Source organism: Dendronephthya gigantea, unplaced genomic scaffold (assembly GCF_004324835.1).
Source record: "Dendronephthya gigantea isolate DGI-Jeju-01 unplaced genomic scaffold, DenGig_1.0 000079F, whole genome shotgun sequence".
Taxonomy (NCBI): domain Eukaryota; kingdom Metazoa; phylum Cnidaria; class Anthozoa; order Malacalcyonacea; family Nephtheidae; genus Dendronephthya; species Dendronephthya gigantea.
Genome location: NW_021163089.1, coordinates 35235 through 58763, shown reverse-complemented (window position 1 = coordinate 58763; position 23529 = coordinate 35235). Strand labels below are relative to the sequence as shown.

Here is a 23529-nt window from a genome sequence, read left to right as displayed (position 1 = left end):
CCAATGTAAAAAATTCCATGCTAACTGCAGTAATATCTATTATGTTAGTCTATAAATATAATACAATAACTATTTTTAAAAGGATTTTGCAAGCAATCCTAATGAAGTTTGAACTTTCTGTGGTTTACATGCATGTCATCAACATATCTAAAAAGGAAAAACAAAACCCAGTTATTGTCATACAAAACATATTGAAACTCATCAAGCTTACTAATGTCCAGATGGAGGACTTAAAGTTTTCAAATTGCAAACATGTTTTAAGCTGGCAGAGCATTAAAATGCCTTTACCTGGTCATGGGGCTGTTGATATGAGGAAACCGACTTGGTGCTTCTTTCATATAGTTGAAATTTCTGTTCGGTGGACCAGTGCCCCATCTTGGAGAAGCAACCTTGTTAATGTAGCCCCGAGAGGGAAGAATTTGTCTTAGTGTTGACCATTCTTCACATCTTGTTGCATGAGAATAAGGCAGTAATCTTGATTCTTCTTTGTCACGAGCATGGTACTCAGAAGGTGCGTCAACTTGGTAACGCCATGCTTTTGGGATGCTACTCAAGTTCTCTGGTATTGGCTGGACTAGAATATAGAAATGAATTTTACAGTATCTGGTGTAATTGTGTAAATGATCTGGATGGAGTGTGGCCATAATATTCCTGGTATATTAATTGAATACCACCATAACATTTTAGTTTACAATAATTGTAATGGATATAGTATTAAAGATTCAAAACATCGATTATTCTAGTGTTTGTCTGTTTAACCTCTCAACATAATATAATTAGGACAAAGGATAGATTATTCCCTATGTTGTTTTACGCGAATAAAACGCGAATTTTTCAGGCTAGGAAGTGCGTTTATTTCGTAAATTTTTTCACCTAGAAATTTCCATCGCTGAACTGGAGTTGTGACTCTAAGATCTGTTGGAGTGTAGCGTCTGTTTACCCATACAACATCACTTTTTTCAGGTTGTATTGAAACAACATCGGGAAATCTGTATCGAAAAAACGGTGCACCAATGCATTCAGCAGCCATTCTTGTTGTCCTGCTAACAATTTATACCTACTTCGTTGCCATGGCGAGACCTGGTTTTCTTGTCGATGCGCGAGCTCAATTTGCAAAAGGTATATATATATATTGCTTAATTTGTTAGAAAAGAAGCAACTAACTAGAGCTTAATTGTTGCCATCTCAACGAAAACGTTTTTAATACAAAGAGGTTCAACTTAGGAAGCTAGAAATGGGTCGATTGAGATGGATACCAATTTGTTTGAGTCGATCAAATTGAGTGCCCATATTATGGACATATTAGTATTACATAAACAAGTGAAATTTTATTCAGTGCTAAACATTTCGTAAAATATGAAGATACATCATTGTACAATATCAGTTATAAATCTGAATGACTTTCTCTCTCAATCTTTATTAACTCCACTTCAAATACCAATGTTGCTCCCCCTATAAAGATAAAAAAAGCATGCAGGATTGTGTTAGTGCAAGTCACACAAAATGTTGTGGCATATTGGCAAAAAATCATTGTTTACCTGGAATTTTAGGAGGTGCACCCTGAATCACCATATCCTAAGATAACAGATATTTAAATGTATAATTATTTCACATCATCTCATAACAGGTTCTCATTATGACTGTGCATAACAAAATAGCTAACTCACCCAAGCTGGATGGAATCACAAGCTTCCTTTTTTCTCCTTCACACATGCTATAAAAAAGGTTGAAATATCAGATATACTAGTTTCAAAAACTGTAAAGAAAGAATAGTCTAAGTGTTCCCAGCCTTACTACTCACTTTAAAAGACCTTGGTCCCAACCTGTAAAATAATATAGTATATAACTTTGTGAATAAGCAGTTGTAAAATTCAAATCAAGTGTCCTCAAAAAAGTACTCTATATATATTCGAAACCAGGTCTTTTGAATTTGCATAGTTGTTAAAGGTCAGATATCAATAGGAGGTTTTCTTTTGGACAGCCTGTACACAGCTGTCTGGTGCTCTTTAAATCAAATAATGTACCTTTAATGACTTGCCCAGTCCCTAGTGTAAACACAAATGGTTCACCCCTTGGAATGCTACTATCAAATTCTGTTCCATCCTCTTTTAATGTTCCCTGTTTTAAAAACAATCATTTTCTATGTTGGTCTGTATGAGCCAGTAATAATGAAGTCAAATTAAAATCACGTACAGTGTAGTGCATGTGCAACGTGTCGCCATTTTGTGACTTGATTTTGCAATCTTTAACTCTTTTCTTAACACCGATATTCAGTTTTTCCTCCGCAGCAAAGGATAGAAAGCAGTGGGCTAAGACTATTAGTAAAAGATTGAGATAAGCCGCTATTTTGTACATCTTTGAGTACTTTATTCTATAATCGTCGTTCTATATTAAACTTCTATACTTATAAAATCGACAGGCCTGTTCGCAGGCTAAGAATGACTGATCAATAGGAAAGGGGGGGAATCCGATGGGGGTGGGTGGTCCAGTGCATGAGCTCAGTAAATAGCTAATAAACCAAACATAAGGTCTTAATGAGGTAATTAAAGCTCGTAATTAGTCGATACAGTAAAAATTAATAAAAGAAACTATATGACAGGGATAATTTCATTGCATATACTAAATTGCAAATGATAACTTTTAGTTTTTTAGTCTTTAGTACCACTATTCATTGGACTAAGAGCTTGTTTTAGTTGTTTAGATGGAACGCCGCTTTCCACTTACGCGTTTTTTATTTTATAATGAATTGGTCAAAAAATGCATATTAAAGTATGCGGAAAACGAAGTTCTTTCGATTTATTCACCTAGTCTTTTCAAATGACAGATGTAAAGGATTTGGACTTTTACCTGCGTATAAAAAACGCGACAGAGGAAAGCAGTGGTAAGACGGCTGTCAGTGTCAGATGAGCTGTTGAAAAATGAGACCTAATTAATAAAATGTTGCAATATGTTGAAATCTGAGAGAGTTGGACGATATGGTACGTCAGTGGTCAGTGAAGACAGTGATATAATAAAAATGTTTCATGTTGTAATCCTGCTAAAATGTATGGTTGAAAAGACAAACTAAAGAAAAGACAATAAATAAAGTACATAAAGACATAAAATAAATCCAAGAACAAGCATTGCATTTGATTTTATAGCCGACTGGCGTCATCTCGTGTTGTCATTTGAGAAAACACAGCTTGTTATTGGATACAATAACACCATCTCTAATTGACATTGTACATGTTTAAGCAGGGTAAACTCGTTTCATAATCTGACCTCCAAACCTCTATACATATGTAAGTCTCACAATCAAACCGTGTTTCGTTTTCTTGCGCAAGGACGTTAGGCCATAAACTGATAAACACGAGAGAATTCCTCAGACTATGGGACATTTTTCACCGACCATAATGTGTGTGCTTTGGTGCGTCATTGTCGTAATTTTGACCTTCGTAATGGTACGGTAACTGACTAGATTTTTATGTAATTTTTGAACCGAAACATTTTTAATTTATCAATTAACCTATTGTAGTATGTTATACATCTTTTTACACCAGTCTATTAAGTGATATTTCTTCGCGGGTCTCAGACGCCATAACTAAGGCAACCTCTATTCAAGAGACAAATTTGGTTTCGTCTGAAAATGCTAAAAGTGTGATTATTAGAAGTTCATCCCAGTACATCAGTAGAAGCAGAGTATTTCTTGTGCTTGCTATAAACGCAAAAAATGACTGTTTACACGGCTGCTTGTATATACAACGATGTCTTGCATGGTAGTGTATTTAATGAATTAGAGTAAAAGAAATAGAAAATTATTAATAATTTGTTACGATAAAAGGAGATCTGCTCCAATTTGCGCAACTGTTAAGTCCAGGATAAATAAGATAAGCGCGCAGATTAACGGATAAATTTTCGATTTTTGAGAGTCGTTCTTATGATAATATCTGCCCTGTATTGTTTCACCATGAAAATTTAATTTAGCTGGTTTCCTTCCTCACTTGCTTCCTGTTAACTTAAAACTTGATTTTAGCACAGTGTCTATATAGCTGAACAGTAGCCGCTCTTGTTGTTTTTTTGTCCGTACAAAAAATATTTCGTCCAGTTCTGACTGGGCATGGCCAAGCAATATTATCTGTAGTCACATTGGACAATTGTTGATACTATTATCAGTATATAATGGCAATGATACTTTTCTCTCCTTGTTTTACAATAGCCGATGGAAATTTACAACCAGCAACTTGAAAGGACAATTTGAAAAAGAAGTATAAGAAATATATATCTTCCTTATGATAGGGTTTACTACGATTGTATAATTTGCATGGATCCCATGAAACCTTGTTTGACCTACGAAGCATTGCAGCATTAATCATTCAACTCGGTGAAGGTCGTTATGATTGACCAGTTGACCTTCACAGGTATCTGTACTTGTAAACCGATAATATCTCCTATTTTCGAAATAGGTTATTTTGGTCGACATAAACGCGTCATCCCAGTCATAGAAACGTACGTACAATGAAATAATTTTATGTGCAAACTCAAGAGTCTGGCCTGAACTATCACGGCAATGTAATAAATACCCAACCTCGTTTCAGTAGGGCTTTCAAATTATGTCACACCTAAAACGGATAACTATGAAAGCATAGATGTTGCATGCAATTGGCATGATATGCGTTTAATTCCAAAGACAATGTTCTGTTTTGTTAGAACCTGAGACTTTGAAGAACATATGTGCTTCTGTCTTGTGTTCACGTGTGATCTTATCGTCTTGATGCATGCAATTATTGCAATAAAACTACGAAAGTTAAACATAACCTGTTACAAGTTGAGGCATACTACTTTATGCTAACATTACAACGCAATTATTCATGCATTCTTTCGAGTCGGCAAACAAAATCAGGAAAGAAAAACATAGACATTGTTATGGAAAGGAAAGTAATAATGAATCAAAACATTTCACAAAGTCATAGACAAACTTTTTAATGCCAAAGACTTCAAGTTTGATGGGAACTCAAAAATAATGACATATTAATATAAGAGTGACAAAGATCAAATTTTAATCGCTGTTCCTGGGTTATGAGTATCATTTTTTTAATATATATATATATATATATATATATATATATATATATATATATATATATATATATATATATATAGTAAGCACTTTCCACCTTTCCAAAAAAGGCGAGGATTGGTAGAAGCAGAGCGACAACCTTTTTGGTGAAATAAGTGTTAAATTAAATAAAGTAGGTAATTTGAAGGACCGAGGACTCGTGCATGTGATTGAGCTGAACTGCATGTAGTTGTTTTTGAACGAACCCCAAGTTAATTGGACAGCTCATTAAATGATTAAAACGTTTGTTATAAAAAGCTCATCTCTGTCGTTTTTTACAGAATGTGGAACCGAAGGGTGTACTGAAAGTAACGTTCGTTGATTATTACAACCCTGGAAAAGGAGATTATAATGGCGGTTGCTGTGATCCGTTTGTTATTCGATGTGACGACTGTGACACGTATTTTCAGATTTGTTTACAAACAACCAACCCTCCTGTTGCTTCCATGAAGAATTGTGATATTTATGTAACAACAAAAATACATGAGGACGACAATTTCAAATTCTCGACAGCTTTTGGTAGTCAATTTGGTTGGAAAGGTGAAAGAAACCCGTTGGTGTACCATTTTGGTGATTCGTGGGAGGTATATACATTAGTTTGGTTTTAGTTTTGATGTATCCGGACAACGGGGGACGTATATATATACACAGCCATTACTTGTACAAATTTTCAGGACATAAACTGCAGTAATTTAAAATTCAAAAAGCTGATCTCTATGCATCTGTGGATTTAGCATAGCGCTCAGGCATACAAATTATCACAATAGGATAATTGTGTATAATGTCAGTCGGGACACACTGTATAGGTGCACAATTTTTTCAATTTCTGTACAGAAGCAAGAGGGTCAGTTTGCTATCAATATGGAAGTCTGGGATAACGATGGTGGCCATATTCTTAATATTGGTGGTAAACGGGACTTGATAGATAAAGTGTTTAAAGACTATCGCCGTCTACCTGCTGGCCCTTTAAGTAAGCCCAGAATATACCAGAAAACAGTGAGTAATTAGTTCTTGGAAAGACTGCACAATAAACGGACTAATATTAGTTCGAGGGTTTTCCATTTCAATCTTTTCTATGATCTTTTCCGCAGTTAATTGGCTCCAGAAGAGGTTCAGATGTCAATAACCCCACAAGAACAACAATAAAGTTAAGTTTACACTGTGATCCAGATTATTACAATGGCTACTGTTCTCAATACTGCAAGGCTCAAAATACTAATAGCGGGGGACATTATACATGTAATTATCGCGGAGAAAAGATCTGCATGAGAGGTTGGCAAGGAACGGACTGCAAGGAACGTAAGTCTTCAGTTGTGTTTACTGCCAATAATCCATTTATGTAATCGTTGCATAATTATATATTCTAATATTACAGCAATTTGTAAAAGAGATTGTCAGCATGGATATTGTGCAAAACCTGGGGGATGCATGTATGTATATATATAAAAAATTCAGAATAAAACAACGAAAATTGTACCCTAACAGAAGAAACTTTTCTTGGCTAATTAGCGAGTCGTGGCTTGTATTGGCAGTAGACGTTAAATGCTTTTCCAAGCAATATAAAGTGATCATGTCCTTGGAGTTTTTGTTAAAGTGTCTCATGCATGGGTTTGTGATCATCACGTTCTTGTTTCTTAGATGTTATGTCAACTGGAAAGGCGATAATTGTGACAAGTGCATTCCCAGAAAGGGTTGTTGTAAGTAATTCATTCTCGTTTTCAGTTTTGATACACAATTTTTGTTGGAATTGCTGAGTCCCTGATTTAAGTTGCTGAAAAGATGCAATTTTTTATAGATAAAGGCAATTGTAAGAATGGTGATGATTGTATATGTTTGCCAGAGTGGAGTGGCAGTCTCTGTGATCAAGGTACAAAATTCAAACTGAAGTATTAAGTTCTACCAACTGTATCGTCCTGACGAAATGTGTTCGCACAGGACTATAGGAAACTTGTTATTGGGACAGGATTTTCATTCATTTAACCTCTTACCAGATATGAACTCATGCCGCAGTCAACCCTGCCAAAATGGAGGACGTTGCCAGAACAATGGGACCATTTATTATTGCCAATGTACACCCGGTTACTACGGAGATCATTGCGAAAAAGGCAAGTGTGTTCTTACGTTCTGACAGATAAACATTGAGAGAATAAATTGCGGCATCCTCTTGATCCGTGTTGTATGATTTCAAGCTCGTACCCGGGGTAAAATGTGTTGGGTTTTTATTTACTTTTGTAATATAGAATATATTTTTATGTAGAAGTTAATTTGTGCGCCTCTACACCATGTTCAAACAATGCGACTTGCGTGAACTATCGAACCAACTTCAGATGTGAATGTTTTACCGGATTTGACGGACACCTCTGCGAAAACAGTAAGTAAAATCAGTGAATATTGCCGGGGGGAGGCTCAATTTTGTAATAAAATGAGTTTTCTATATATGATCTTTTTCATTTTGTTAACAGACATAGACGAGTGTATCTTGAATAATTGTGCGAATGGTGCCATTTGTGCAGTGAGTTTGTTTGGTTTTCTGTTCTTCTTTAATTGTGCCGAAAACCAGGGATGAAAATGCATACGGAATTATCTAAATCTAAATACTATAGTTTTTTTGACAACCACCGGTTTTATTTTAGGATGGTATCAACAATTATTCTTGTATTTGCCAACCTGGTTTCATGGGTAAATACTGTACGATTGACTTGGATGAATGCTCCAGTAATCCATGCTCATCTCATAGCATTTGTAAAGATGGCATCAATAGCTATACTTGCAGTTGCTTTGATGGCTTTAGAGGTCGCCATTGCGAGGAGAATATTGATGAATGTCAGGAAAATCCTTGTCAAAATAATGGTAAAAAAGATCAAAATGTTTTACCTTCGTTTAAAATACCTTTTCGATTGATTCCCTTGCACGTGTTTATCCACAGCACATATTTAAAGAAAACATCTATATTTTCAGGCAATTGTACAGACGAAATAAACGACTATACATGCAGCTGTATTCAAGGTTGGGTGGGGAAAAACTGTTCATCAAATCATGACGAATGTGCGGGTCAACCGTGTAGATATAATGGCACCTGTCATGATGGCATCAACGACTACAATGTAAGAAAATATTAAAAATGAACTTGAATTACGACGGGTAATTTAAACTCCTGCTCTCCACAGCCAAATGTTTCAGAGTCCTTATATAATATGACATATTGTTTGCAGTGAAAATCGAATAGAATTTGTTCTTCATTCTTCTATTGTGGTAAAAGAGATATACTGCTCCAATCCTGGTTTACCGTTTTTTTTTTTGATTAAGCGAACTTAATACTGTTCCGTTTCATTTTTCTTATCATTAGTGCTCTTGTGTTGTGGGATTCGCGGGAAAAGACTGCCAGATTAATATAAATGACTGTGCGCCCCAACCTTGCCTGCATAATGGTGTTTGTGTCGATCATGTCAATTCCTTCAGTTGCCTCTGTAAGACTGGTTTTTCTGGTTTGTTATGTGAAATTGATATCAATGAATGCGAAGGTAAGTCCATCTTCCTAACATCAATTTATGTTCAACAATGACTATCGAAATCAAATCTATCCGTGTTTGTCTCATTTGCCCTATTGCATGTAAACCATGTCTCATAACACACTCTACTTTGTAGACACTCCTTGTGTACATGGTCGTTGTCATGATGGTATTAACGAATATCATTGCACGTGCTCTGTTGGTTATAAAGGTCGTAACTGTGAAATCGATATTGACGAATGTTCATCATCACCATGTTTAAACAATGCCACGTGCATTGATGAGATTGGAAACTTCTCGTGTAGTTGTCTAATGGGTTATGAAGGTACATATATAAAGCAGAGTATATTGCTGTTGAGGATATTATGTGATATGGTGGGATATGGTATTAGTATGTTGTATGTATAGTGTGGCACAGTAAAATTTCATATGGTCTATTATGACTTCGTTATTTTCGGTCATCTTATAACCCAAAGCACGACATCAACATGTTTTTACCACAATTTCAGGACGACAATGCGAGAATCGCATCGATTACTGCAAAAACATCACGTGTTTGTATGGTGGGTTATGCGTGAATGAGCTGCATGGCTACCGCTGTAATTGTCAGGCAGGATATAATGGAACTCTTTGTGAGAATACACCGTGCACCTGGCAGCCATGTTGGCACAATGCAACGTGTCGTCTCAATGATAACACCATTCTTGGTTTTGAATGTGACTGTTCGGTTCTAAACACAATATTTTCCTATCGTTATAACGGAGAGCTGTGTGAAAATGGTAAGATGGGTTATGAGAGGATATGAAATGACACATGCAGATATTATGGTGTTTAGTCGATATCTTTATATTATTTTTCAGATGTTGATAATTGCGATCCAAAATACCATGATTTTGACGAAAGAATTGGTTTGACAGAAAACGGTCTTTGTGGATTCAATGGTCGATGTGTTGATTATGTTGGTTATTATAAATGCGTTTGCTCTGAAGGCTGGACTGGAGTCAGCTGCCAGATAGGTTGGTTAAATATTTTTATAATTAATAAAATTATTTCAGTGCTCTCTTGTTCTTCCACAAGTAGAGTCAAACACCGATGAATTTTCAAACAATTCAAGACTCACGCACCCCATGAATTTTTTTTAGATATAAATGAATGCGCAAAGCGTCCTTGTAGAAACAAAGGAGAATGTCGCGAAAATATTACCGGAGCAGGATACGATTGTCTCTGTCCAACTGGATACACAGGAAAGAACTGTGAAAAACGTACGGTGAAAGAAATCTATAGCCCAAAGGATATATATAAGAAAATGGAGTTGTAAATATTTTATGGAGTTGTAAATATCATTCTTTTTCTAGTCGTAAACTTGTGCGAAAACAAAGCATGCTGTGCGGGAGCTTCATGCAGCTATGGTCTCAATTCATTCACGTGTCACTGTACCAATGGATTGAAAGGTCCTTCCTGTTGCTCAAGTAAGAACAATTTATTCAATGGATATACCTGCATGGTCGAATTACTCGAATATACCGGAATATGATATATTCGACCATGGTATGGTCCTCTTCCTTAGAGATTATGGTTCAAACCATCGCATTAGTCAGCCAAAATACTGGGTCCGTCCCTGATTTATACATGCAGGTAATCTTTCCGAGTCAACTTGATAAAATAGGGTATTTTCGTTGTGCTTCAGATAAAACATGGTGTTCTGAAGACCTGTTCAATGTATCCACATGTAATAACCGTGGAGAATGCTACAGTTTGGAAAACCGATTTAACTGCTCCTGTGACAAAGGTTGGAAAGGATCTCGATGTGAGATAGGTATTAGATTTTGTAAACGTGTCAGATTAGACATACCTCTCAATATATGAGATTGTCACACGCTTGTGTAAAGGTTATCCAACCGACTTTATCCTTTTGACTTTACTGAGATAATCCAACAATTATAGATATAAATGAATGTGAAAACAATCCTTGTGTGAAAGGAAAATGCAGGAATACTCAGGGGTCGTATGAATGTGTTTGTGAAAAAGATTACACCGGTGCTAACTGTGATCAAGGTAAGGTTGTCCCACAACAAAAGTTTCCGTTTCCAAAATAATTCAGGTCTTAATTTTTTCTGAATTTCTTTTTTAGAAATTGATCGTTGTAAGGGGGTTATTTGGTACGTAGACAGTTAATGAAGGACATATACTCTCCTCGTTTACAAATGTTTGATTCAACGCACCCCGTCTTCGATCATTTTTCCTCGAAATCTCTTTAACGCTTGCTTTCTTTAATAACGTAGTCAGAACGACGGGCGATGCTTGGATGATATTCATAATTATACCTGTGACTGTGCGCAAGGTTTCACGGGAAGACATTGTGAAAAAGGTAGTTATAGTTCAGTGATATAAGTTTGTGGAGATTCGTGACTATATCTACACTAAGATTAGAATGACCAGGTGTACTGGTTGTGGAGGATTGAGATTCATGACTACAACTTAATAGAGGGGATTTGTTTAAAAATTGTACCTGCTACATATTGAAAAGATATTAATTTTTATCCTATGTTAAGACATAGATGAATGTGCTACCGAGTGTACTGGTTCTCGTGCCATTTGTTTTAACACTCCTGGCAGTTATCGTTGCAAATGTCACAAAGGATTTCAAGGCCCACCAAAATGCGAAGAAGGTTTGTCGTCGTTTTTTTCTTTTGTTTATAACAGTTCAGCTCAGTTCATGTCAGTATAGTTCGGTTCCGTGTATATTTAACCATTTAATATTCAGTAGTATACACCTATATTTTGCATTGATTAATCTGTGTTGAACCTGTAAAAATTTTTAAATGTTTATTTATTCAGATATGACGTCCTGTACGTGTGGAAATGGAACTTGTGAAATGATAGGCGGACAGGAAATTTGTAAATGTTATTTGGGATTTCAATGTAAGGGATAATCCATTAATTACATTTATAGAATTTGCAACTATTGCCCTTGTCCTACATGGGGTTTTCAATAATGATAGCACAAGCCAAACCAAGAAAATCCTGAATGTGAGAAAATCCTGATCGTTCAATGGTTAATGCACAGCGCTATCATTACGAATACAGCATTGGTTTTCAGGCCAAAAACGGAGCTCTACTCGTCACCTCACATTCCCTCTCATGGTTGTTCATTCATTTTACATCTTTGTTTGTTAATTAAGGGGAAGATTTCAGATGTGTTGTTTCGATAAAGGCAGAAAATCAAGGTATTTTGCGTGTTTCTGTAAGTTCATTTATTCTTATATAAAACTATATAGTTCGTAAAACATGATTGTTCTTTTTACATTTTCTCTTCTGCAGCTTCTGGACGCAAGAAAGGTTAGTTAAGACCTACGTCCAGGAGCTCTATACTGTATATATAGCTCACTGGTTCATTCAAGTTAGAAAGCAGAAGCAAGTTTTTTGTCAGCTTAATTAGAAGTGATATTGTATTATATTCCCACTGCTTCTCCTTGGTGCACAGTGGCCAAGATGAGAGTACCTTAAATGGGGACAAAATAAATTTCAGCTTGCAACCTCAGAATGCAGAGAATAAACTTTATCGTCTAATAACACCGTTGTCTTTTTACATAGAATCTCGTAAATCGATTACACTTGGTGTATCGTTCTCAGTTCCTATCATTGTTTGCGTAGTTGTCATGGTTACTTTTCTTTACCTGAAAAGACGACGATATTTGCGACGACAGAAACCCGAAGGTGAATTAAAAAAGACGATATAGATAAGTTTGTTCTTTAAGAAAGACAGAATTGGCAAAAAGACAGAAAGATTAACAGATAGATTTGTCTTCTTTAAGAAAGATAAATTTTTTTCTCATTTCATAGAAACAATGATCTCAAAGGAAGCTATGTCGTGTTTCTCATGTTTTTAATCCTACTCTTGATGTTTTTAGGATCAGCAATCTTCAAGAATAGGGATTCAATATATTTGGAACCGAGTCCAGATCAACTCGACATGTTTTCAAATCCGTTATATCATATGAACAAAGGTTTTTCAGAAGATCCTGAATTGACTATTTCCGGTGACGATTGTAAAGCAGATTCTTCCGACTGCTAAGAAGTAGATTATACGAAATTACTTCGTATTTTAGGATTTCCTTTAGTCTTGTGACGAAATCATCCACTCAAGTCTCAGAACATGTGCGCATGGTGAGTGACTATTTCTTGGGTAAATTATTGAGAAATTTTATTGCATATTTTAATTTATGTACTTAACGAGGGTTTGAAACATACGGAACCTTATTAGAAAGATTAAATAATTTTGAATATAATAATTTAAATAATTACTTTCACGCGGTTATTACAGAAAGATCCAAAAATTACATTCCAAAATAAAGCATCGCGTCTTATATTTGAAGCTTACAAAAGTAGATAGTTGATCGTTTGATTATAAAAGAGGCTAAAACCCTTTTTAACTTTAGATTCCTTAAAGCTGTCCCCGACCACATGAAACTTTCTTGTCTTACTGCCCCTATATACATGATAATACATTTTTCTGAATGCATGTGGAAAACAGTCTTCGTTTAGAAAAAAGTCCTAGGTTACCTTGGCTCTCTTATATACAATTGGTTAACAACAAAGGCCTAGCTGCATGTGATTGGTAGACATATATAAGAATATATTTTTAAATTACTCTGGTAACCTGGCAATTTTCTGTTGCATGGGAAAAGCTGGCACGAAGACATCGATAATCTAATTTGTTGATAGCAAATAGTTTCGTGACAAACTGATCAATGCGGTTAGCCAACTTGTCTTGTTTATCTTACATGGATCATAATAACTTCGTTAAAACAAAACATGTTTAGAATGTAGGCTATATATTTTATATAGGTTATCCGAGCAGATATAAATCAAATATGAATAACTTATTGGATTTGCAATTATGCCCAATTGATTTTCCAGATACGTTTCTATGGAGACAATAATTTATTTCCATATAGTGGGAAATAGATTTTGCGGGGATACTGAATTACTAAAAGGATACCGCATATGACAAAAGGGAACAGAAGAATCCCAAACTATTCCTAATATTACATATAGTGATGCTAATATTAAACACACTAACTTGGATTAGTTTTCTGAATTAAGAGATGAAGTGTATAGTTAGTTTAGTCTATACTATATTTTGCAAAAGAAAAAGATAATCAAAAGATATGAATATATTGCTGGTTTTAATGGCTTTGTCATACAATCAAATTAGTTTTTTCGGCTTGCACATTTAATGACTTTTCGCCGCATTTTTATCCAGGTGTGTCGCCCAAAGCTTACCGCAGTTTTCAATATCCGAAAATATTGAATTGTTTTTAAGGCATTTGAATTATAGTTGACGATGTTAAACATTTAATTAACGACATGGCTATAATTGTTTTTAGCGTTAGTCTTCGCATATATCTAAATTTCGTAATGATTTATCTTCATCCGGTAGGCACCGTTTTCAAAAATAGACCACTGGTGGCAAAAAAATGTTACACATTTCAGTGATAATTTATTCGTATAGTTTTAAGTTCTCAATAATTAATGCTTACCAATATGATAGCTTTTTAATCCGTACAGGTACTCAGGCTTTGCGGAAGATGTGTCTGAAAGTTCCGACACTGTGACCTTCGACAGCTACGATTATTTTTTTTAAAGCTGATTATAAAAGATATTTTGATTATAAAGGATATCTTCGTCTGCAAGTCATTTCTAATTGTCTATATTGCATAATTCGCTATATCCACTTTATAGCTTTGTAAACGAAAAGTAATCTATCTGGTTTTGTATGCATTTGTGTATTATTTCAAAATATCTTTGTATAAATTAACTGTTAGTGATCTAAGAAAGCAATCTTGTCTGTAAGAATAGCCTAAGATAACTATCACGTCTGATATTCAAATTTTTCCAATGTGCGCAAATGAAAAAAAAGTTTCTTCCCTGATGCGACAATTTCTATGACGTAATAATCGCGATAATATCTCGACCAATCAGATGGATCGTACTATCCGCAAGTGTCTCTTGTTTCCGTGTGTGTACAGAAAGAAAACATTTCTGTGTTTGGAAATCGGTACGCGATTTTATAGATTCAACTAAAATACAAAAGCATGTTTACCAATGTTTTTTTGACGTCTAGTAAATGCTTCAAGATGCTTCCATATGGCTCGTAGGAGTGAAAGTGCCTAAAAGTCTCGAGCGAGCGAATCCAGCATGAACATATTTGCGTCGGGTGCTTGATGGCGAGTGTTGCTAGGTACAAATTTGTGCCATCTATGATCCACGAGAAGGACGATGTGTTTTTACAAGTTTTGGACGAAGACTCCATTCTCACTGGGCTCCGAAATGAGATGAGTCCGACAAAAAGAATTTCAATTTTAGAAAGCCTACGTATGTCAGTCCGTCGTAGTGGTGGACAACTTCACATTCAAGAAAGATTCAGTTTGTTCAACGCTATTAATAACATTTTGTTGGACAATGACGTTAACACACGTTTAGCGTGTTTAAATCTTGTCTGTGAGGTTATACCAGACTTCGGAAGTGCTTTAGACGAATGTATGGCATTAATTTTGCCTCAATTGGTGGTTTTTATTGCTCACAATCAAGTCTCTTTGAAGAAGTTGGCAGTACAGACCCTACATGTCTACATGAAACATTCAGAACATTTAGAGAACGTACTTAATGCTATAATCCAACATGGTCTCGAAAGCGATAATATGGACACTCAAATGGAAAGCTTGATAGCTTTACCGATACTTATTACGCCTAATTTTGCCGATGAAGACTTGTTTTCACTGACCGAGGCATTAGTTGGACGAATTGCTGGCAATTCATCCACTCATGCGAACTCGGGAACAGATACCACTTCCTTGGCAATGATATCACTAGAGCGAATAAGGAATGTGGTAGGCAAGAGGAATTTTGACATATATGTTCAAAGACTTCAACCCAGACTACAAACAGTTTTAAATAAAACCATGAAGTCAGTAGGAAGTGACAATGATAAGAGTAAATCTAGGAAAAGCAAGAGCGCTGGAGTCTCAACAGAAGATGCCAGTCATGGTGTTAATATAGACAAGACTAAGCTGAATCGAGGGCTCACCATAGCAGGCATAAGTCATGAAGCTGTTGTACATCACAAGTCTGATGCAAGATACATACCACCTGGCATTATGGGGAAATTTAAAGATACTGATTGGAGGTTAAAAGTGATTGGAATCGAGGAACTTCAAGCTTGGCTGGACAATGGTACAAATTTGGAGATACTCCTACCACACTTACAACATTTTATTTCTGTTTTAAAGGAATTAGTAAATGATTCTAACTTCAAAGTGAATCTAAGTTGTCTTCAATTATTTGGAGCAATTATAGACAAACTTGGGGCAAAAGTTGAACCAGTTCTAGAGATTTTAGTAAATGTCCTTTGCAGTAAACTTGGTGATAATAAAAATGTGATGAAACAAACAAATATGCAAGTTTTTAAGAAATTGATGCAAAATGTGTCACCAAAAAGAGTTCTTGAAGTCCTAAAAGGGAACATTAAACATAGGAACTCACGAGTACGAGAAGAAACATTGAATGTGATAATTGCATCCCTCTTGACATTTCCAAGCAACACATTTGACCTACCTCAGCTAACAAATGATATTGCACCTGCATTGTTGGACCCAAAGAGTCGTGTAAGGCATGCTGCATTAGAAGCATTTGCAGTGATTTCTCAATTGATGGGACGAAGTAATTTGCAACCATTAGTTTCCTCTGTTGATAACATTGAGTTAAACATGGGAGGTGATGGTGTCATGGCTGCTGTGCAGGCAAGATTTGCCAGACGTCAACTTCCAAAACTAAACATGGATGGATTGGTTGAATATGCAGTTCCATTACCCTCATCTGGGTCTGCCAAAGTAAATGCAAATATGTCTCCTAGGGGAGCAGATGTTGAATGGATTTTAGCAGCTGGTGTTTCATCAGATGGTCCATTGTCTGCAAGGTCTACTCCAGGTTTAAGCGATTCAGCTTCATCAAGTCCACATAGACATCTGAGTGCTGGAAAGAGTAGATTGCCTTGGGAAAATGGCAAGTCAACCAGTGACACAAATGAGGTATGCAAATAAATTATGAGTATGTATGTGTAGCTGTTTCTTTTTCCTTTTTAATGATAAATTTAATTTGTCTTTACTTGTGTGTTTAAAAAAATGATTTTGAATATGAACCTCGTATTTTGTTCATTTTTCCAACTTTATTGCGGGGTAAATGAGTTTTTATCAACATTGATCTGTGGTGTTTACAGGCATAGTCTAGTATGTACTGTTTTCCCTATGCACTGTCAATAACTACAAAAAAGAATATTGTGCCTGCAGCAAACAGAGATCACATTCAGAATATTTTATATTTTTGACAGGATCATCCTCAAAAATTAAAAAACTCCTGGGCTCTTGATGATCATCATGATATTGACTTGGGAGCAACTAAAACCAACAAAGGACCACCTCCTCATTCATCATATGCTGTAAAATACAGTAATAGGAAAGCCTCAACAAGCAGCAATCCACCAGAATCATCTAATCCAGTCACTTCCTATGCCCAGCTTCACAAGAGTAAGTCAGCCAAAAGCCAATCCTTTTCAACCAAAACTGTAAAGGGCAACAACTTGGGCCCTATTATGAATGGAACAAATGGTTACTCCTTGATATACAAGAAGGGAGGTTTGGGTAATAAAGCAATTCAAGATCATCCCAACAGTTTTGATCCTAATAATCATCCAAGGAAGCCTCTTGTGAGGAATAATTCTGTTGGAGGTAAATCACTCAGCCCTTTAAATCCTTCATCACCAAAATCACCAGCAGCCAGACGAAAAACAAACACCATGATGGGTGTGAAGAACAATGTTAGCCTCTCAGCCTCCCTTCCTGATTGGTCAGAATTATCTAATAGACAGCGAAAACTTTTGTCCTCTGTCTCATCATCAGGTATGTTAGTCATAACAATTGTGATGTGGAAATGAATTGACAATTTATGCAGTAATGTTTGTATTAAAAATATTTTTTATTTTTCAGGTATGAGTCGTGATGAAGAGCACCCCAGTTTGTCTAATCGTAAGTAACACATGTACAGTGTATAAATTGCAACATAATTTATGCACCTGTTCTATGAATTTGCTTTGTAGTAAATTGTTATTTGTTTATAACTCTAGCATATGTTGAAAGTCCAATTCAAACTAAACCAACTTTGGTGAAATCAGCTTCAAGGAAAGGTCGGGGGTTGAAGTCAATTGACCCTGTCTCCAATATGAGACTTCCAAATGCTGCCAGTCCAACCATGCATTCACCTGTTCCACTCAGAGAGGTAAGTGATATGACTTTGATTTTGAGCATTTGGGCCACATTCTCTAGATGCTATGTAGCAACTATTACCATCAAGCATGTCTTGATTATAATATGCTCTAAGGTTTGCTCTAATAGAATATTTTTTTTCCAAATTTTAGCAACAATTTGATGGTTATCAACATATGACATCAGGAGGGAGAAATCTTTCTCCTCTATCATCAGATACTGAAGATAGTCCACGAAAATATAAATCAATGATTGGCAACAAAACCTGGTCATCAGGGTATGTTTATTATGTTTAACATATCAATTATCAGTGATAAATTTCAATAAATCTCTAACTACGCCATATATTCTGCCTTCAATTTAGTTCAAGGAATAATGAAGATGATATATTACCATTTGACACTAAGCCACGTATAGCTCGGACTCCATTACACATAAAACATCAGACGTCTTCAGATGGTACAAATGTTGCTGACCAACCACATATGAGTGGTTATGCAGTCAAACAACATAATGAAATAGAAATTAAGAAGAACAATGACATGGAAATTGTTGGACATGCTTTTGATTCACCAGAAAAGAAAACTAACCAAACTATGAAATCAACCCTTGGTAGCACATCTGGCATTGGTAGTAGTTTAGAGGAGTCAGGTGAATTGAGGGCTGGATTTGAATGTCTATTGCGAGACAGAGGAGAGGATGAGGTTGAAGACTATGAGTTAGATTATGAAGATGACACAGACTCTCAAGATGATCTAGATAATTCTGATGATCAAAATTTGAAGAATGGTCAATTATTAAGAGATTATAAAAAACAAATTGTGGATACGTTGGATGATGATGATACATACAGTGATACAATGGAGGATGATGGTAGTGATGGAGAGAGCTTGGAGGACAGCGAGGGATATGAAGAATCTGATGAAGATGATGGTAAGCATCTTCAATATTGTTTTTTACATTTTCTACGTGAAAAATTACTTATGGTACAGCGTGAGATTTCTTATGTTTTTTTCCCATTATTTAGAAGACAAATCCCCCAAACGATCTTCGTCGTCCGACGAATACGATAACTCCCGAAGTGAGCGACAAAGTTTATCGAAGTCAACGCGAGAGCGCATGGAACGTAAGAGAATTGAAGAGGAACAACGAATATTGCGCGAGAGACAGAGAATTGAAGAAATACAAAATCAGTCGAAGATCGAAGCTAAAGAACAAAACTTAAGAGCAAAATTAGCGAAAGAACAACAAGAAATTGAGGATTTGATCAAACGAAAAGAGAAAGAAAAAAAATATGAACGAATGAAGCAAGAAAAATTGTTGCAGGTGAGAAGACGATCTAGTCGACAATCATTTCCCCCTAAACTCTTTTTCAACCTTTTTTAAACTGACTCTTTTATTCAACAGCAGTTTAAAAAGAAAACAGAAAATGAAGAATTTTTGAAAAGCAAAAATCAGCTGGAAGATTTGGAAGCAGCTAAGGAAGTTCACAGACAAAAGGAAAGAGCTGAGACATTAAAGAAAATACAACAGAAGAAAAATGATTTTAGAGTGAGCAATGAAGTCACAAATGAACATTTAGAAGGTATACTTTGTCTGTTTGTCATGATCGTTTCACTCTTAATCCAGAGGAAGCTAGAGTTATATCTAGTCCACATAAAGCCAGGTGAGTTCAACCTAGCTTTAAGGATCTCTTCCCCTTGTTTCGTTTTAGATTTGACGGTGCAAGGTTATCACACACCCACTGTATCCACTGGCATGACCAATAAACAGCCACCTGCAGTATCTACTAGTACAGCTGTTAATCGAACCCTGCCAGTAGTATCCAGTACATTAGTTGACAAACAAGCCCATGCAGTATCCAAAACATCAGTTGAGAAACCTGCGCCTGCTGTATCCAAAACATCAGTTGACAAACCTGCGCCTGTAGTAGCCAGTGCAGCAGTTCACAAACCGGTGGTGACCAGACCTCCCTTGTCATCACCTAAAAAGAAATCTGAGAACGCCAGTCAGTAAGTATTCCATATTCTTGATGAACCACTATATGAGGCATCTTGCGCTTGCTGACTGATAACATTATTATCGATCGTCTCTCTCTCTAGTAACCATCATGTGTCATCTCAAGCAGAAAGTGTTAGTGAATCTTCTAAACAATCTCATTCTCTTCCTGTATCATCCTCTGTGCCAATTTGGGAAGTTGCTGTTTCTGAACTCCACCCATTCTCCAACGGCGATGCTGCCATTAAAACAACGTTAAAGCTTCTGGACGACACTGAATGGTTAGTTACCATCGTAATAAACATCCATTTCTTATCATATTCATAAGAATTTTTCTTTCTCTTGCCAGGGAGGTGAAATGCGATGGATTACTGTGTGTTCGACGTTTGATACGTCATCATGTTGACGACGTCGTTCAACAACTTCACGTTCTTATATTAGCTGTTGTCGCTGAGGTAATGCCGGGATGTGTGATGAATGTGAAAGTCGACAAGGGACATATTAGAATTTGTCAGTGAATGAGAGATTATCTCTTAAAAAATTACTCTTTTCTAGGTGAAGAATCTGCGTTCTCAAGTCTCTCGAGCCGGCATTTACGTATTGGGTGATATGTTCACTTGCCTTGAGAGAAACATGGATTTGGTGAGAACCATGATTTCTTTTTTTTGGATACTTTCCAATACAAATTCACCTCAAAGGATATCATACAAGCGTGTGACTTCTCTCAGCGGTATTTTTTTATGAAAGAAACCTAAGTACCTACTTACAATTCCTAGGATCTTGAGTTGACGACAAATGCTCTGCTGAAAAAGGCAGGTGAATCAAGTAGTTTCATCCGTGGTGATGTAGAGCGTTCTCTAGGATGTATGATCTCATCCGTTTCGCCAAGTAAAGCAATATCTACCCTGGTAGCAGGCGGATCAAGGTTTGTAACTCTCACAGACTAATGTCAAGTTTTACTAAGTTCACGAGATCGTCTTATTTACACTGAGAATTTCCACAATATTCTGAAATATGAAAGTACTAAAATTATTATTCCCATTATTTTAGCCATCGCAATGTGAACGTGCGAAAAACTGCAGCAAGATTTTTGTGCTTGTTAGCTGAACGCATGGGTCCTGCGCGATGCTTGAGTGGGTCAAAGGATATCACGGAAAGAATCTTAGTGGCTGCTGCAACGTTTGCTTCCGACGGCGGAGCTGACACTAGGTAAGACTTTGGAGTGGGGGAGGCGCTAGGTAAGACTTTGAAGTGGGGGAGGCGCTAGGTACATATTGGAGGGGGGAGGCACTAGGTAAGATTTGAAGTGGGGGCAGGTCCTGGTAAGATTTGGAGTAGGGGTGGCAATAGATAAGATTTGGCACGGAATGGGGGGGAGGCACATATAAATCCGTCCGTTTGCTCGTACTTCACCTTACTTAACGTGATATGTTTAGGTATTATGGCAGATATATCTTGCACATGCTTGATGGTCATGCAGATTTTGACAAAATGTTGAAAAAGTATCTTCCATCAAAATCTCTCGAGCCTACTTTAAGCATCATAAATAATTTGAGAAGCAAAGTAAGTCTAAACAGTTAAGATAGCTCTTTCTCTTGTTCACAAAATTCTTTATGTAAATCACCTATTAACAAGCTGTTCTGCTTCTCAGGGTTTGGGCGATCCACCGAGCGATATAAGCTCGGCGCGTGCTCGTAAAGCACCGGTGACAAGCGGAGTTGGTTCGCGTGGTTCAAGTATCGTATCCACAGATGGTGGTGGAATTTCCACCAGCAATGTTGCTTCACCTGTTAGTAATACCTCAAGGTTAGTATTTTTTAGTTTTTTCTTGCATTAACGGGAAGCAATATTTCTTACCGTCGAGTCATCATAATTTTTATTATCGCACAATATATTATTTGCAAGGATATAACCCTTCCAGGGCTTCGTACCTACAATGTTAGTCGCTCTATAATTGCTTGGTATAACGGTTTACCATATATTGTAACTTATTAGAGAAAGTTCAAGGCGACGTGCAAGACGTGTTTCACATGATGCTCCGTCACCACAGGTCAGTGAGATATTAGAAAATACGAAATTCCGGGGAAAATCAACATTTCAAAGCTTTAGGTATATAGTGTTTGTACTCTCGATTTTTTTAGGATCAAGAGGATATAGGAAGGCTTGTTGAACAGCTTTCTAGTAAAGATTGGCAAGACAGAATACTGGCAATTGACTCGATGGAGGAGATTATAGAAACACGGTTATCATTGTTCACTTCAAATATTGTTAAGGTACACCATAAATTCTTTACTCATGAGAATTTTATGACATAGAAAATGAAGTTTACTTTCTTTCTAGATAATGGATGGTTTTTCCCCACGGCTTTTGGACAACAATAGCAAGGTTTGTGATCTTTAATCGTCGCTGATATATTGCCACATGTACAATAACAATAATGATTTATCAACAAATGATTACTTAAGTCTTAATGGATAACGTTTTTCGTAATTGTGAGGTTATGAAATCTGAAATGAACAAAAATTGCTTCTTAGGTGAACCTTCATGCATTACAATGCCTGGAACGTGTCATTCCAACATTACGAGATTCACTCAATAGTTGCGTCGCCTCCGTTGTACCGATTCTTGCAAAAAATCTTGCATCCAAGAACAATAATATTGGAAATATGGCGGAGAATGTTCTGAACAGTTTCATCAAACATCTTGGTAAGAATTGTGTATTTTACAGTAGGAATTCTCGCAGAAAAGAATTAGACTCCGCTACACTAAAATTAATAATTCTACTTACAACGTACGATATATGTTTTTACTTTTCATTCAATTTTATTGCTTTAGATAATGCGCGTCTTCTTCAGCCTCTTGGTCATTTCATTCTTGTTTCCCCTGGTGGAATACAAAACAGACCTTCGGCTGTAAAAAAGTTATTAAGTAAGTGTTTATATTTTCAAAGTTAAAAGATAAAATGAAAAAGATGAAATTTTTCTTATATTATTCTTATTGTTTCCAAAAGTTATTATCAAAGACGTTTATCCACGGAAACCGAACCTTGTTTTAAAACACGCTTTACCAGTGCTGTGGAAACTTCTGGAGTCCTCGAGCAGTGCTTCATATGGTAGTGGAAACATGAAGGAGAGCGTGAAGAGTCTGGCTAACTTACTGTATTCACTAATGGGGGAATCCCTGTTTGATCAGGCTCAAACGAAATCTCATAGACTACGTCAGAAGCTCAAAGAACTACTTGATCAATAAATCGTACTTTCAAAACAAGATAGCAACAGGCGACGATGTCGAAGGATGCAAGTTATGGTCTCAGCTCATCATTTTAGATTTCGTTGTTCTAGCCAGATAACTAATAGAGGGTTTATGACAAGATGACGTGATCGCCTATCGTGTTGAAAAAGTTGATTTCTTAAAGAGTTCTATATACATATATATAATATATAATTTATTAACTTATTACATAATATGTTTTTAACATTTGTACATACAAATATCTTAACAATGCGTGAACATTTTTAGACTAAAAATTCAATAAAGAATTTATGAGTGGCCACTCATTAGCTAGCTGTTTTGAACATCAATTGAATAACGTATGATGTATGGGCGT

The 23529-nt window shown here is 36.2% G+C and overlaps 4 protein-coding genes across 7 annotated transcripts; 2 read left to right on the top strand and 2 right to left on the bottom strand.

Moving 5' to 3' along the window:
- Positions 1-55: 55 nt before the first annotated feature.
- LOC114532526 lies at positions 56-1123 on the bottom strand. Its single transcript, XM_028554049.1, has 3 exons — positions 874-1123; positions 289-574; positions 56-147 (listed from the first exon to the last, which is right to left on the bottom strand). Exons 1-3 carry the CDS (start codon positions 1028-1030, stop codon positions 99-101), a joined length of 492 nt encoding a protein of 163 aa, XP_028409850.1. The 5' UTR covers positions 1031-1123; the 3' UTR covers positions 56-98.
- LOC114532521 (fibropellin-1-like) lies at positions 568-13028 on the top strand. Of its 2 annotated transcripts, XM_028554039.1 has the most exons (29): positions 568-654; positions 964-1119; positions 5377-5679; positions 5930-6091; positions 6187-6394; positions 6471-6525; positions 6734-6792; positions 6891-6962; positions 7087-7200; positions 7353-7466; positions 7558-7607; positions 7729-7945; positions 8054-8199; positions 8442-8616; positions 8741-8929; positions 9114-9383; positions 9465-9620; positions 9747-9866; positions 9960-10073; positions 10292-10420; positions 10549-10659; positions 10736-10763; positions 10887-10972; positions 11157-11273; positions 11443-11526; positions 11787-11831; positions 11926-11943; positions 12199-12321; positions 12516-13028. In XM_028554039.1, exons 2-29 carry the CDS (start codon positions 1096-1098, stop codon positions 12677-12679), a joined length of 3453 nt encoding a protein of 1150 aa, XP_028409840.1. In that variant the 5' UTR covers positions 568-654; positions 964-1095; the 3' UTR covers positions 12680-13028. The 2 variants fall into 2 exon arrangements, with proteins under 2 accessions (XP_028409840.1, XP_028409838.1); XM_028554037.1 differs by lacking the exons at positions 568-654; positions 964-1119 and adding an exon at positions 3208-3440.
- LOC114532527 (peptidyl-prolyl cis-trans isomerase FKBP2-like) lies at positions 1209-2425 on the bottom strand. The gene is given in 7 exon segments (XM_028554050.1): positions 1209-1452; positions 1539-1560; positions 1562-1575; positions 1668-1714; positions 1802-1823; positions 2025-2118; positions 2194-2425. Coding segments are annotated over 7 exon segments (429 nt in total). The 5' UTR covers positions 2356-2425; the 3' UTR covers positions 1209-1384.
- A 1577-nt stretch (positions 13029-14605) lies between the features above and the next one.
- On the top strand, positions 14606-23457 carry LOC114532408 (TOG array regulator of axonemal microtubules protein 1-like). 3 transcript variants are annotated; one of them, XM_028553903.1, is made up of 22 exons: positions 14606-16694; positions 16994-17561; positions 17649-17687; positions 17786-17937; positions 18077-18201; positions 18289-18857; positions 18955-19250; positions 19332-19509; positions 19639-19936; positions 20027-20203; positions 20272-20377; positions 20478-20564; positions 20699-20847; positions 20973-21131; positions 21359-21485; positions 21574-21728; positions 21918-21972; positions 22064-22195; positions 22263-22307; positions 22457-22628; positions 22758-22850; positions 22933-23457. In XM_028553903.1, the coding sequence occupies exons 1-22, from the start codon at positions 14832-14834 to the stop codon at positions 23169-23171; spliced, it is 5784 nt and encodes a 1927-aa protein (XP_028409704.1). In that variant the 5' UTR covers positions 14606-14831; the 3' UTR covers positions 23172-23457. The 3 variants fall into 3 exon arrangements, with proteins under 3 accessions (XP_028409704.1, XP_028409702.1, XP_028409701.1); XM_028553901.1 differs by having other exon boundaries at positions 14607-16694; positions 18952-19250; positions 19335-19509; XM_028553900.1 differs by having other exon boundaries at positions 14607-16694; positions 18952-19250.
- Positions 23458-23529: the final 72 nt, after the last annotated feature.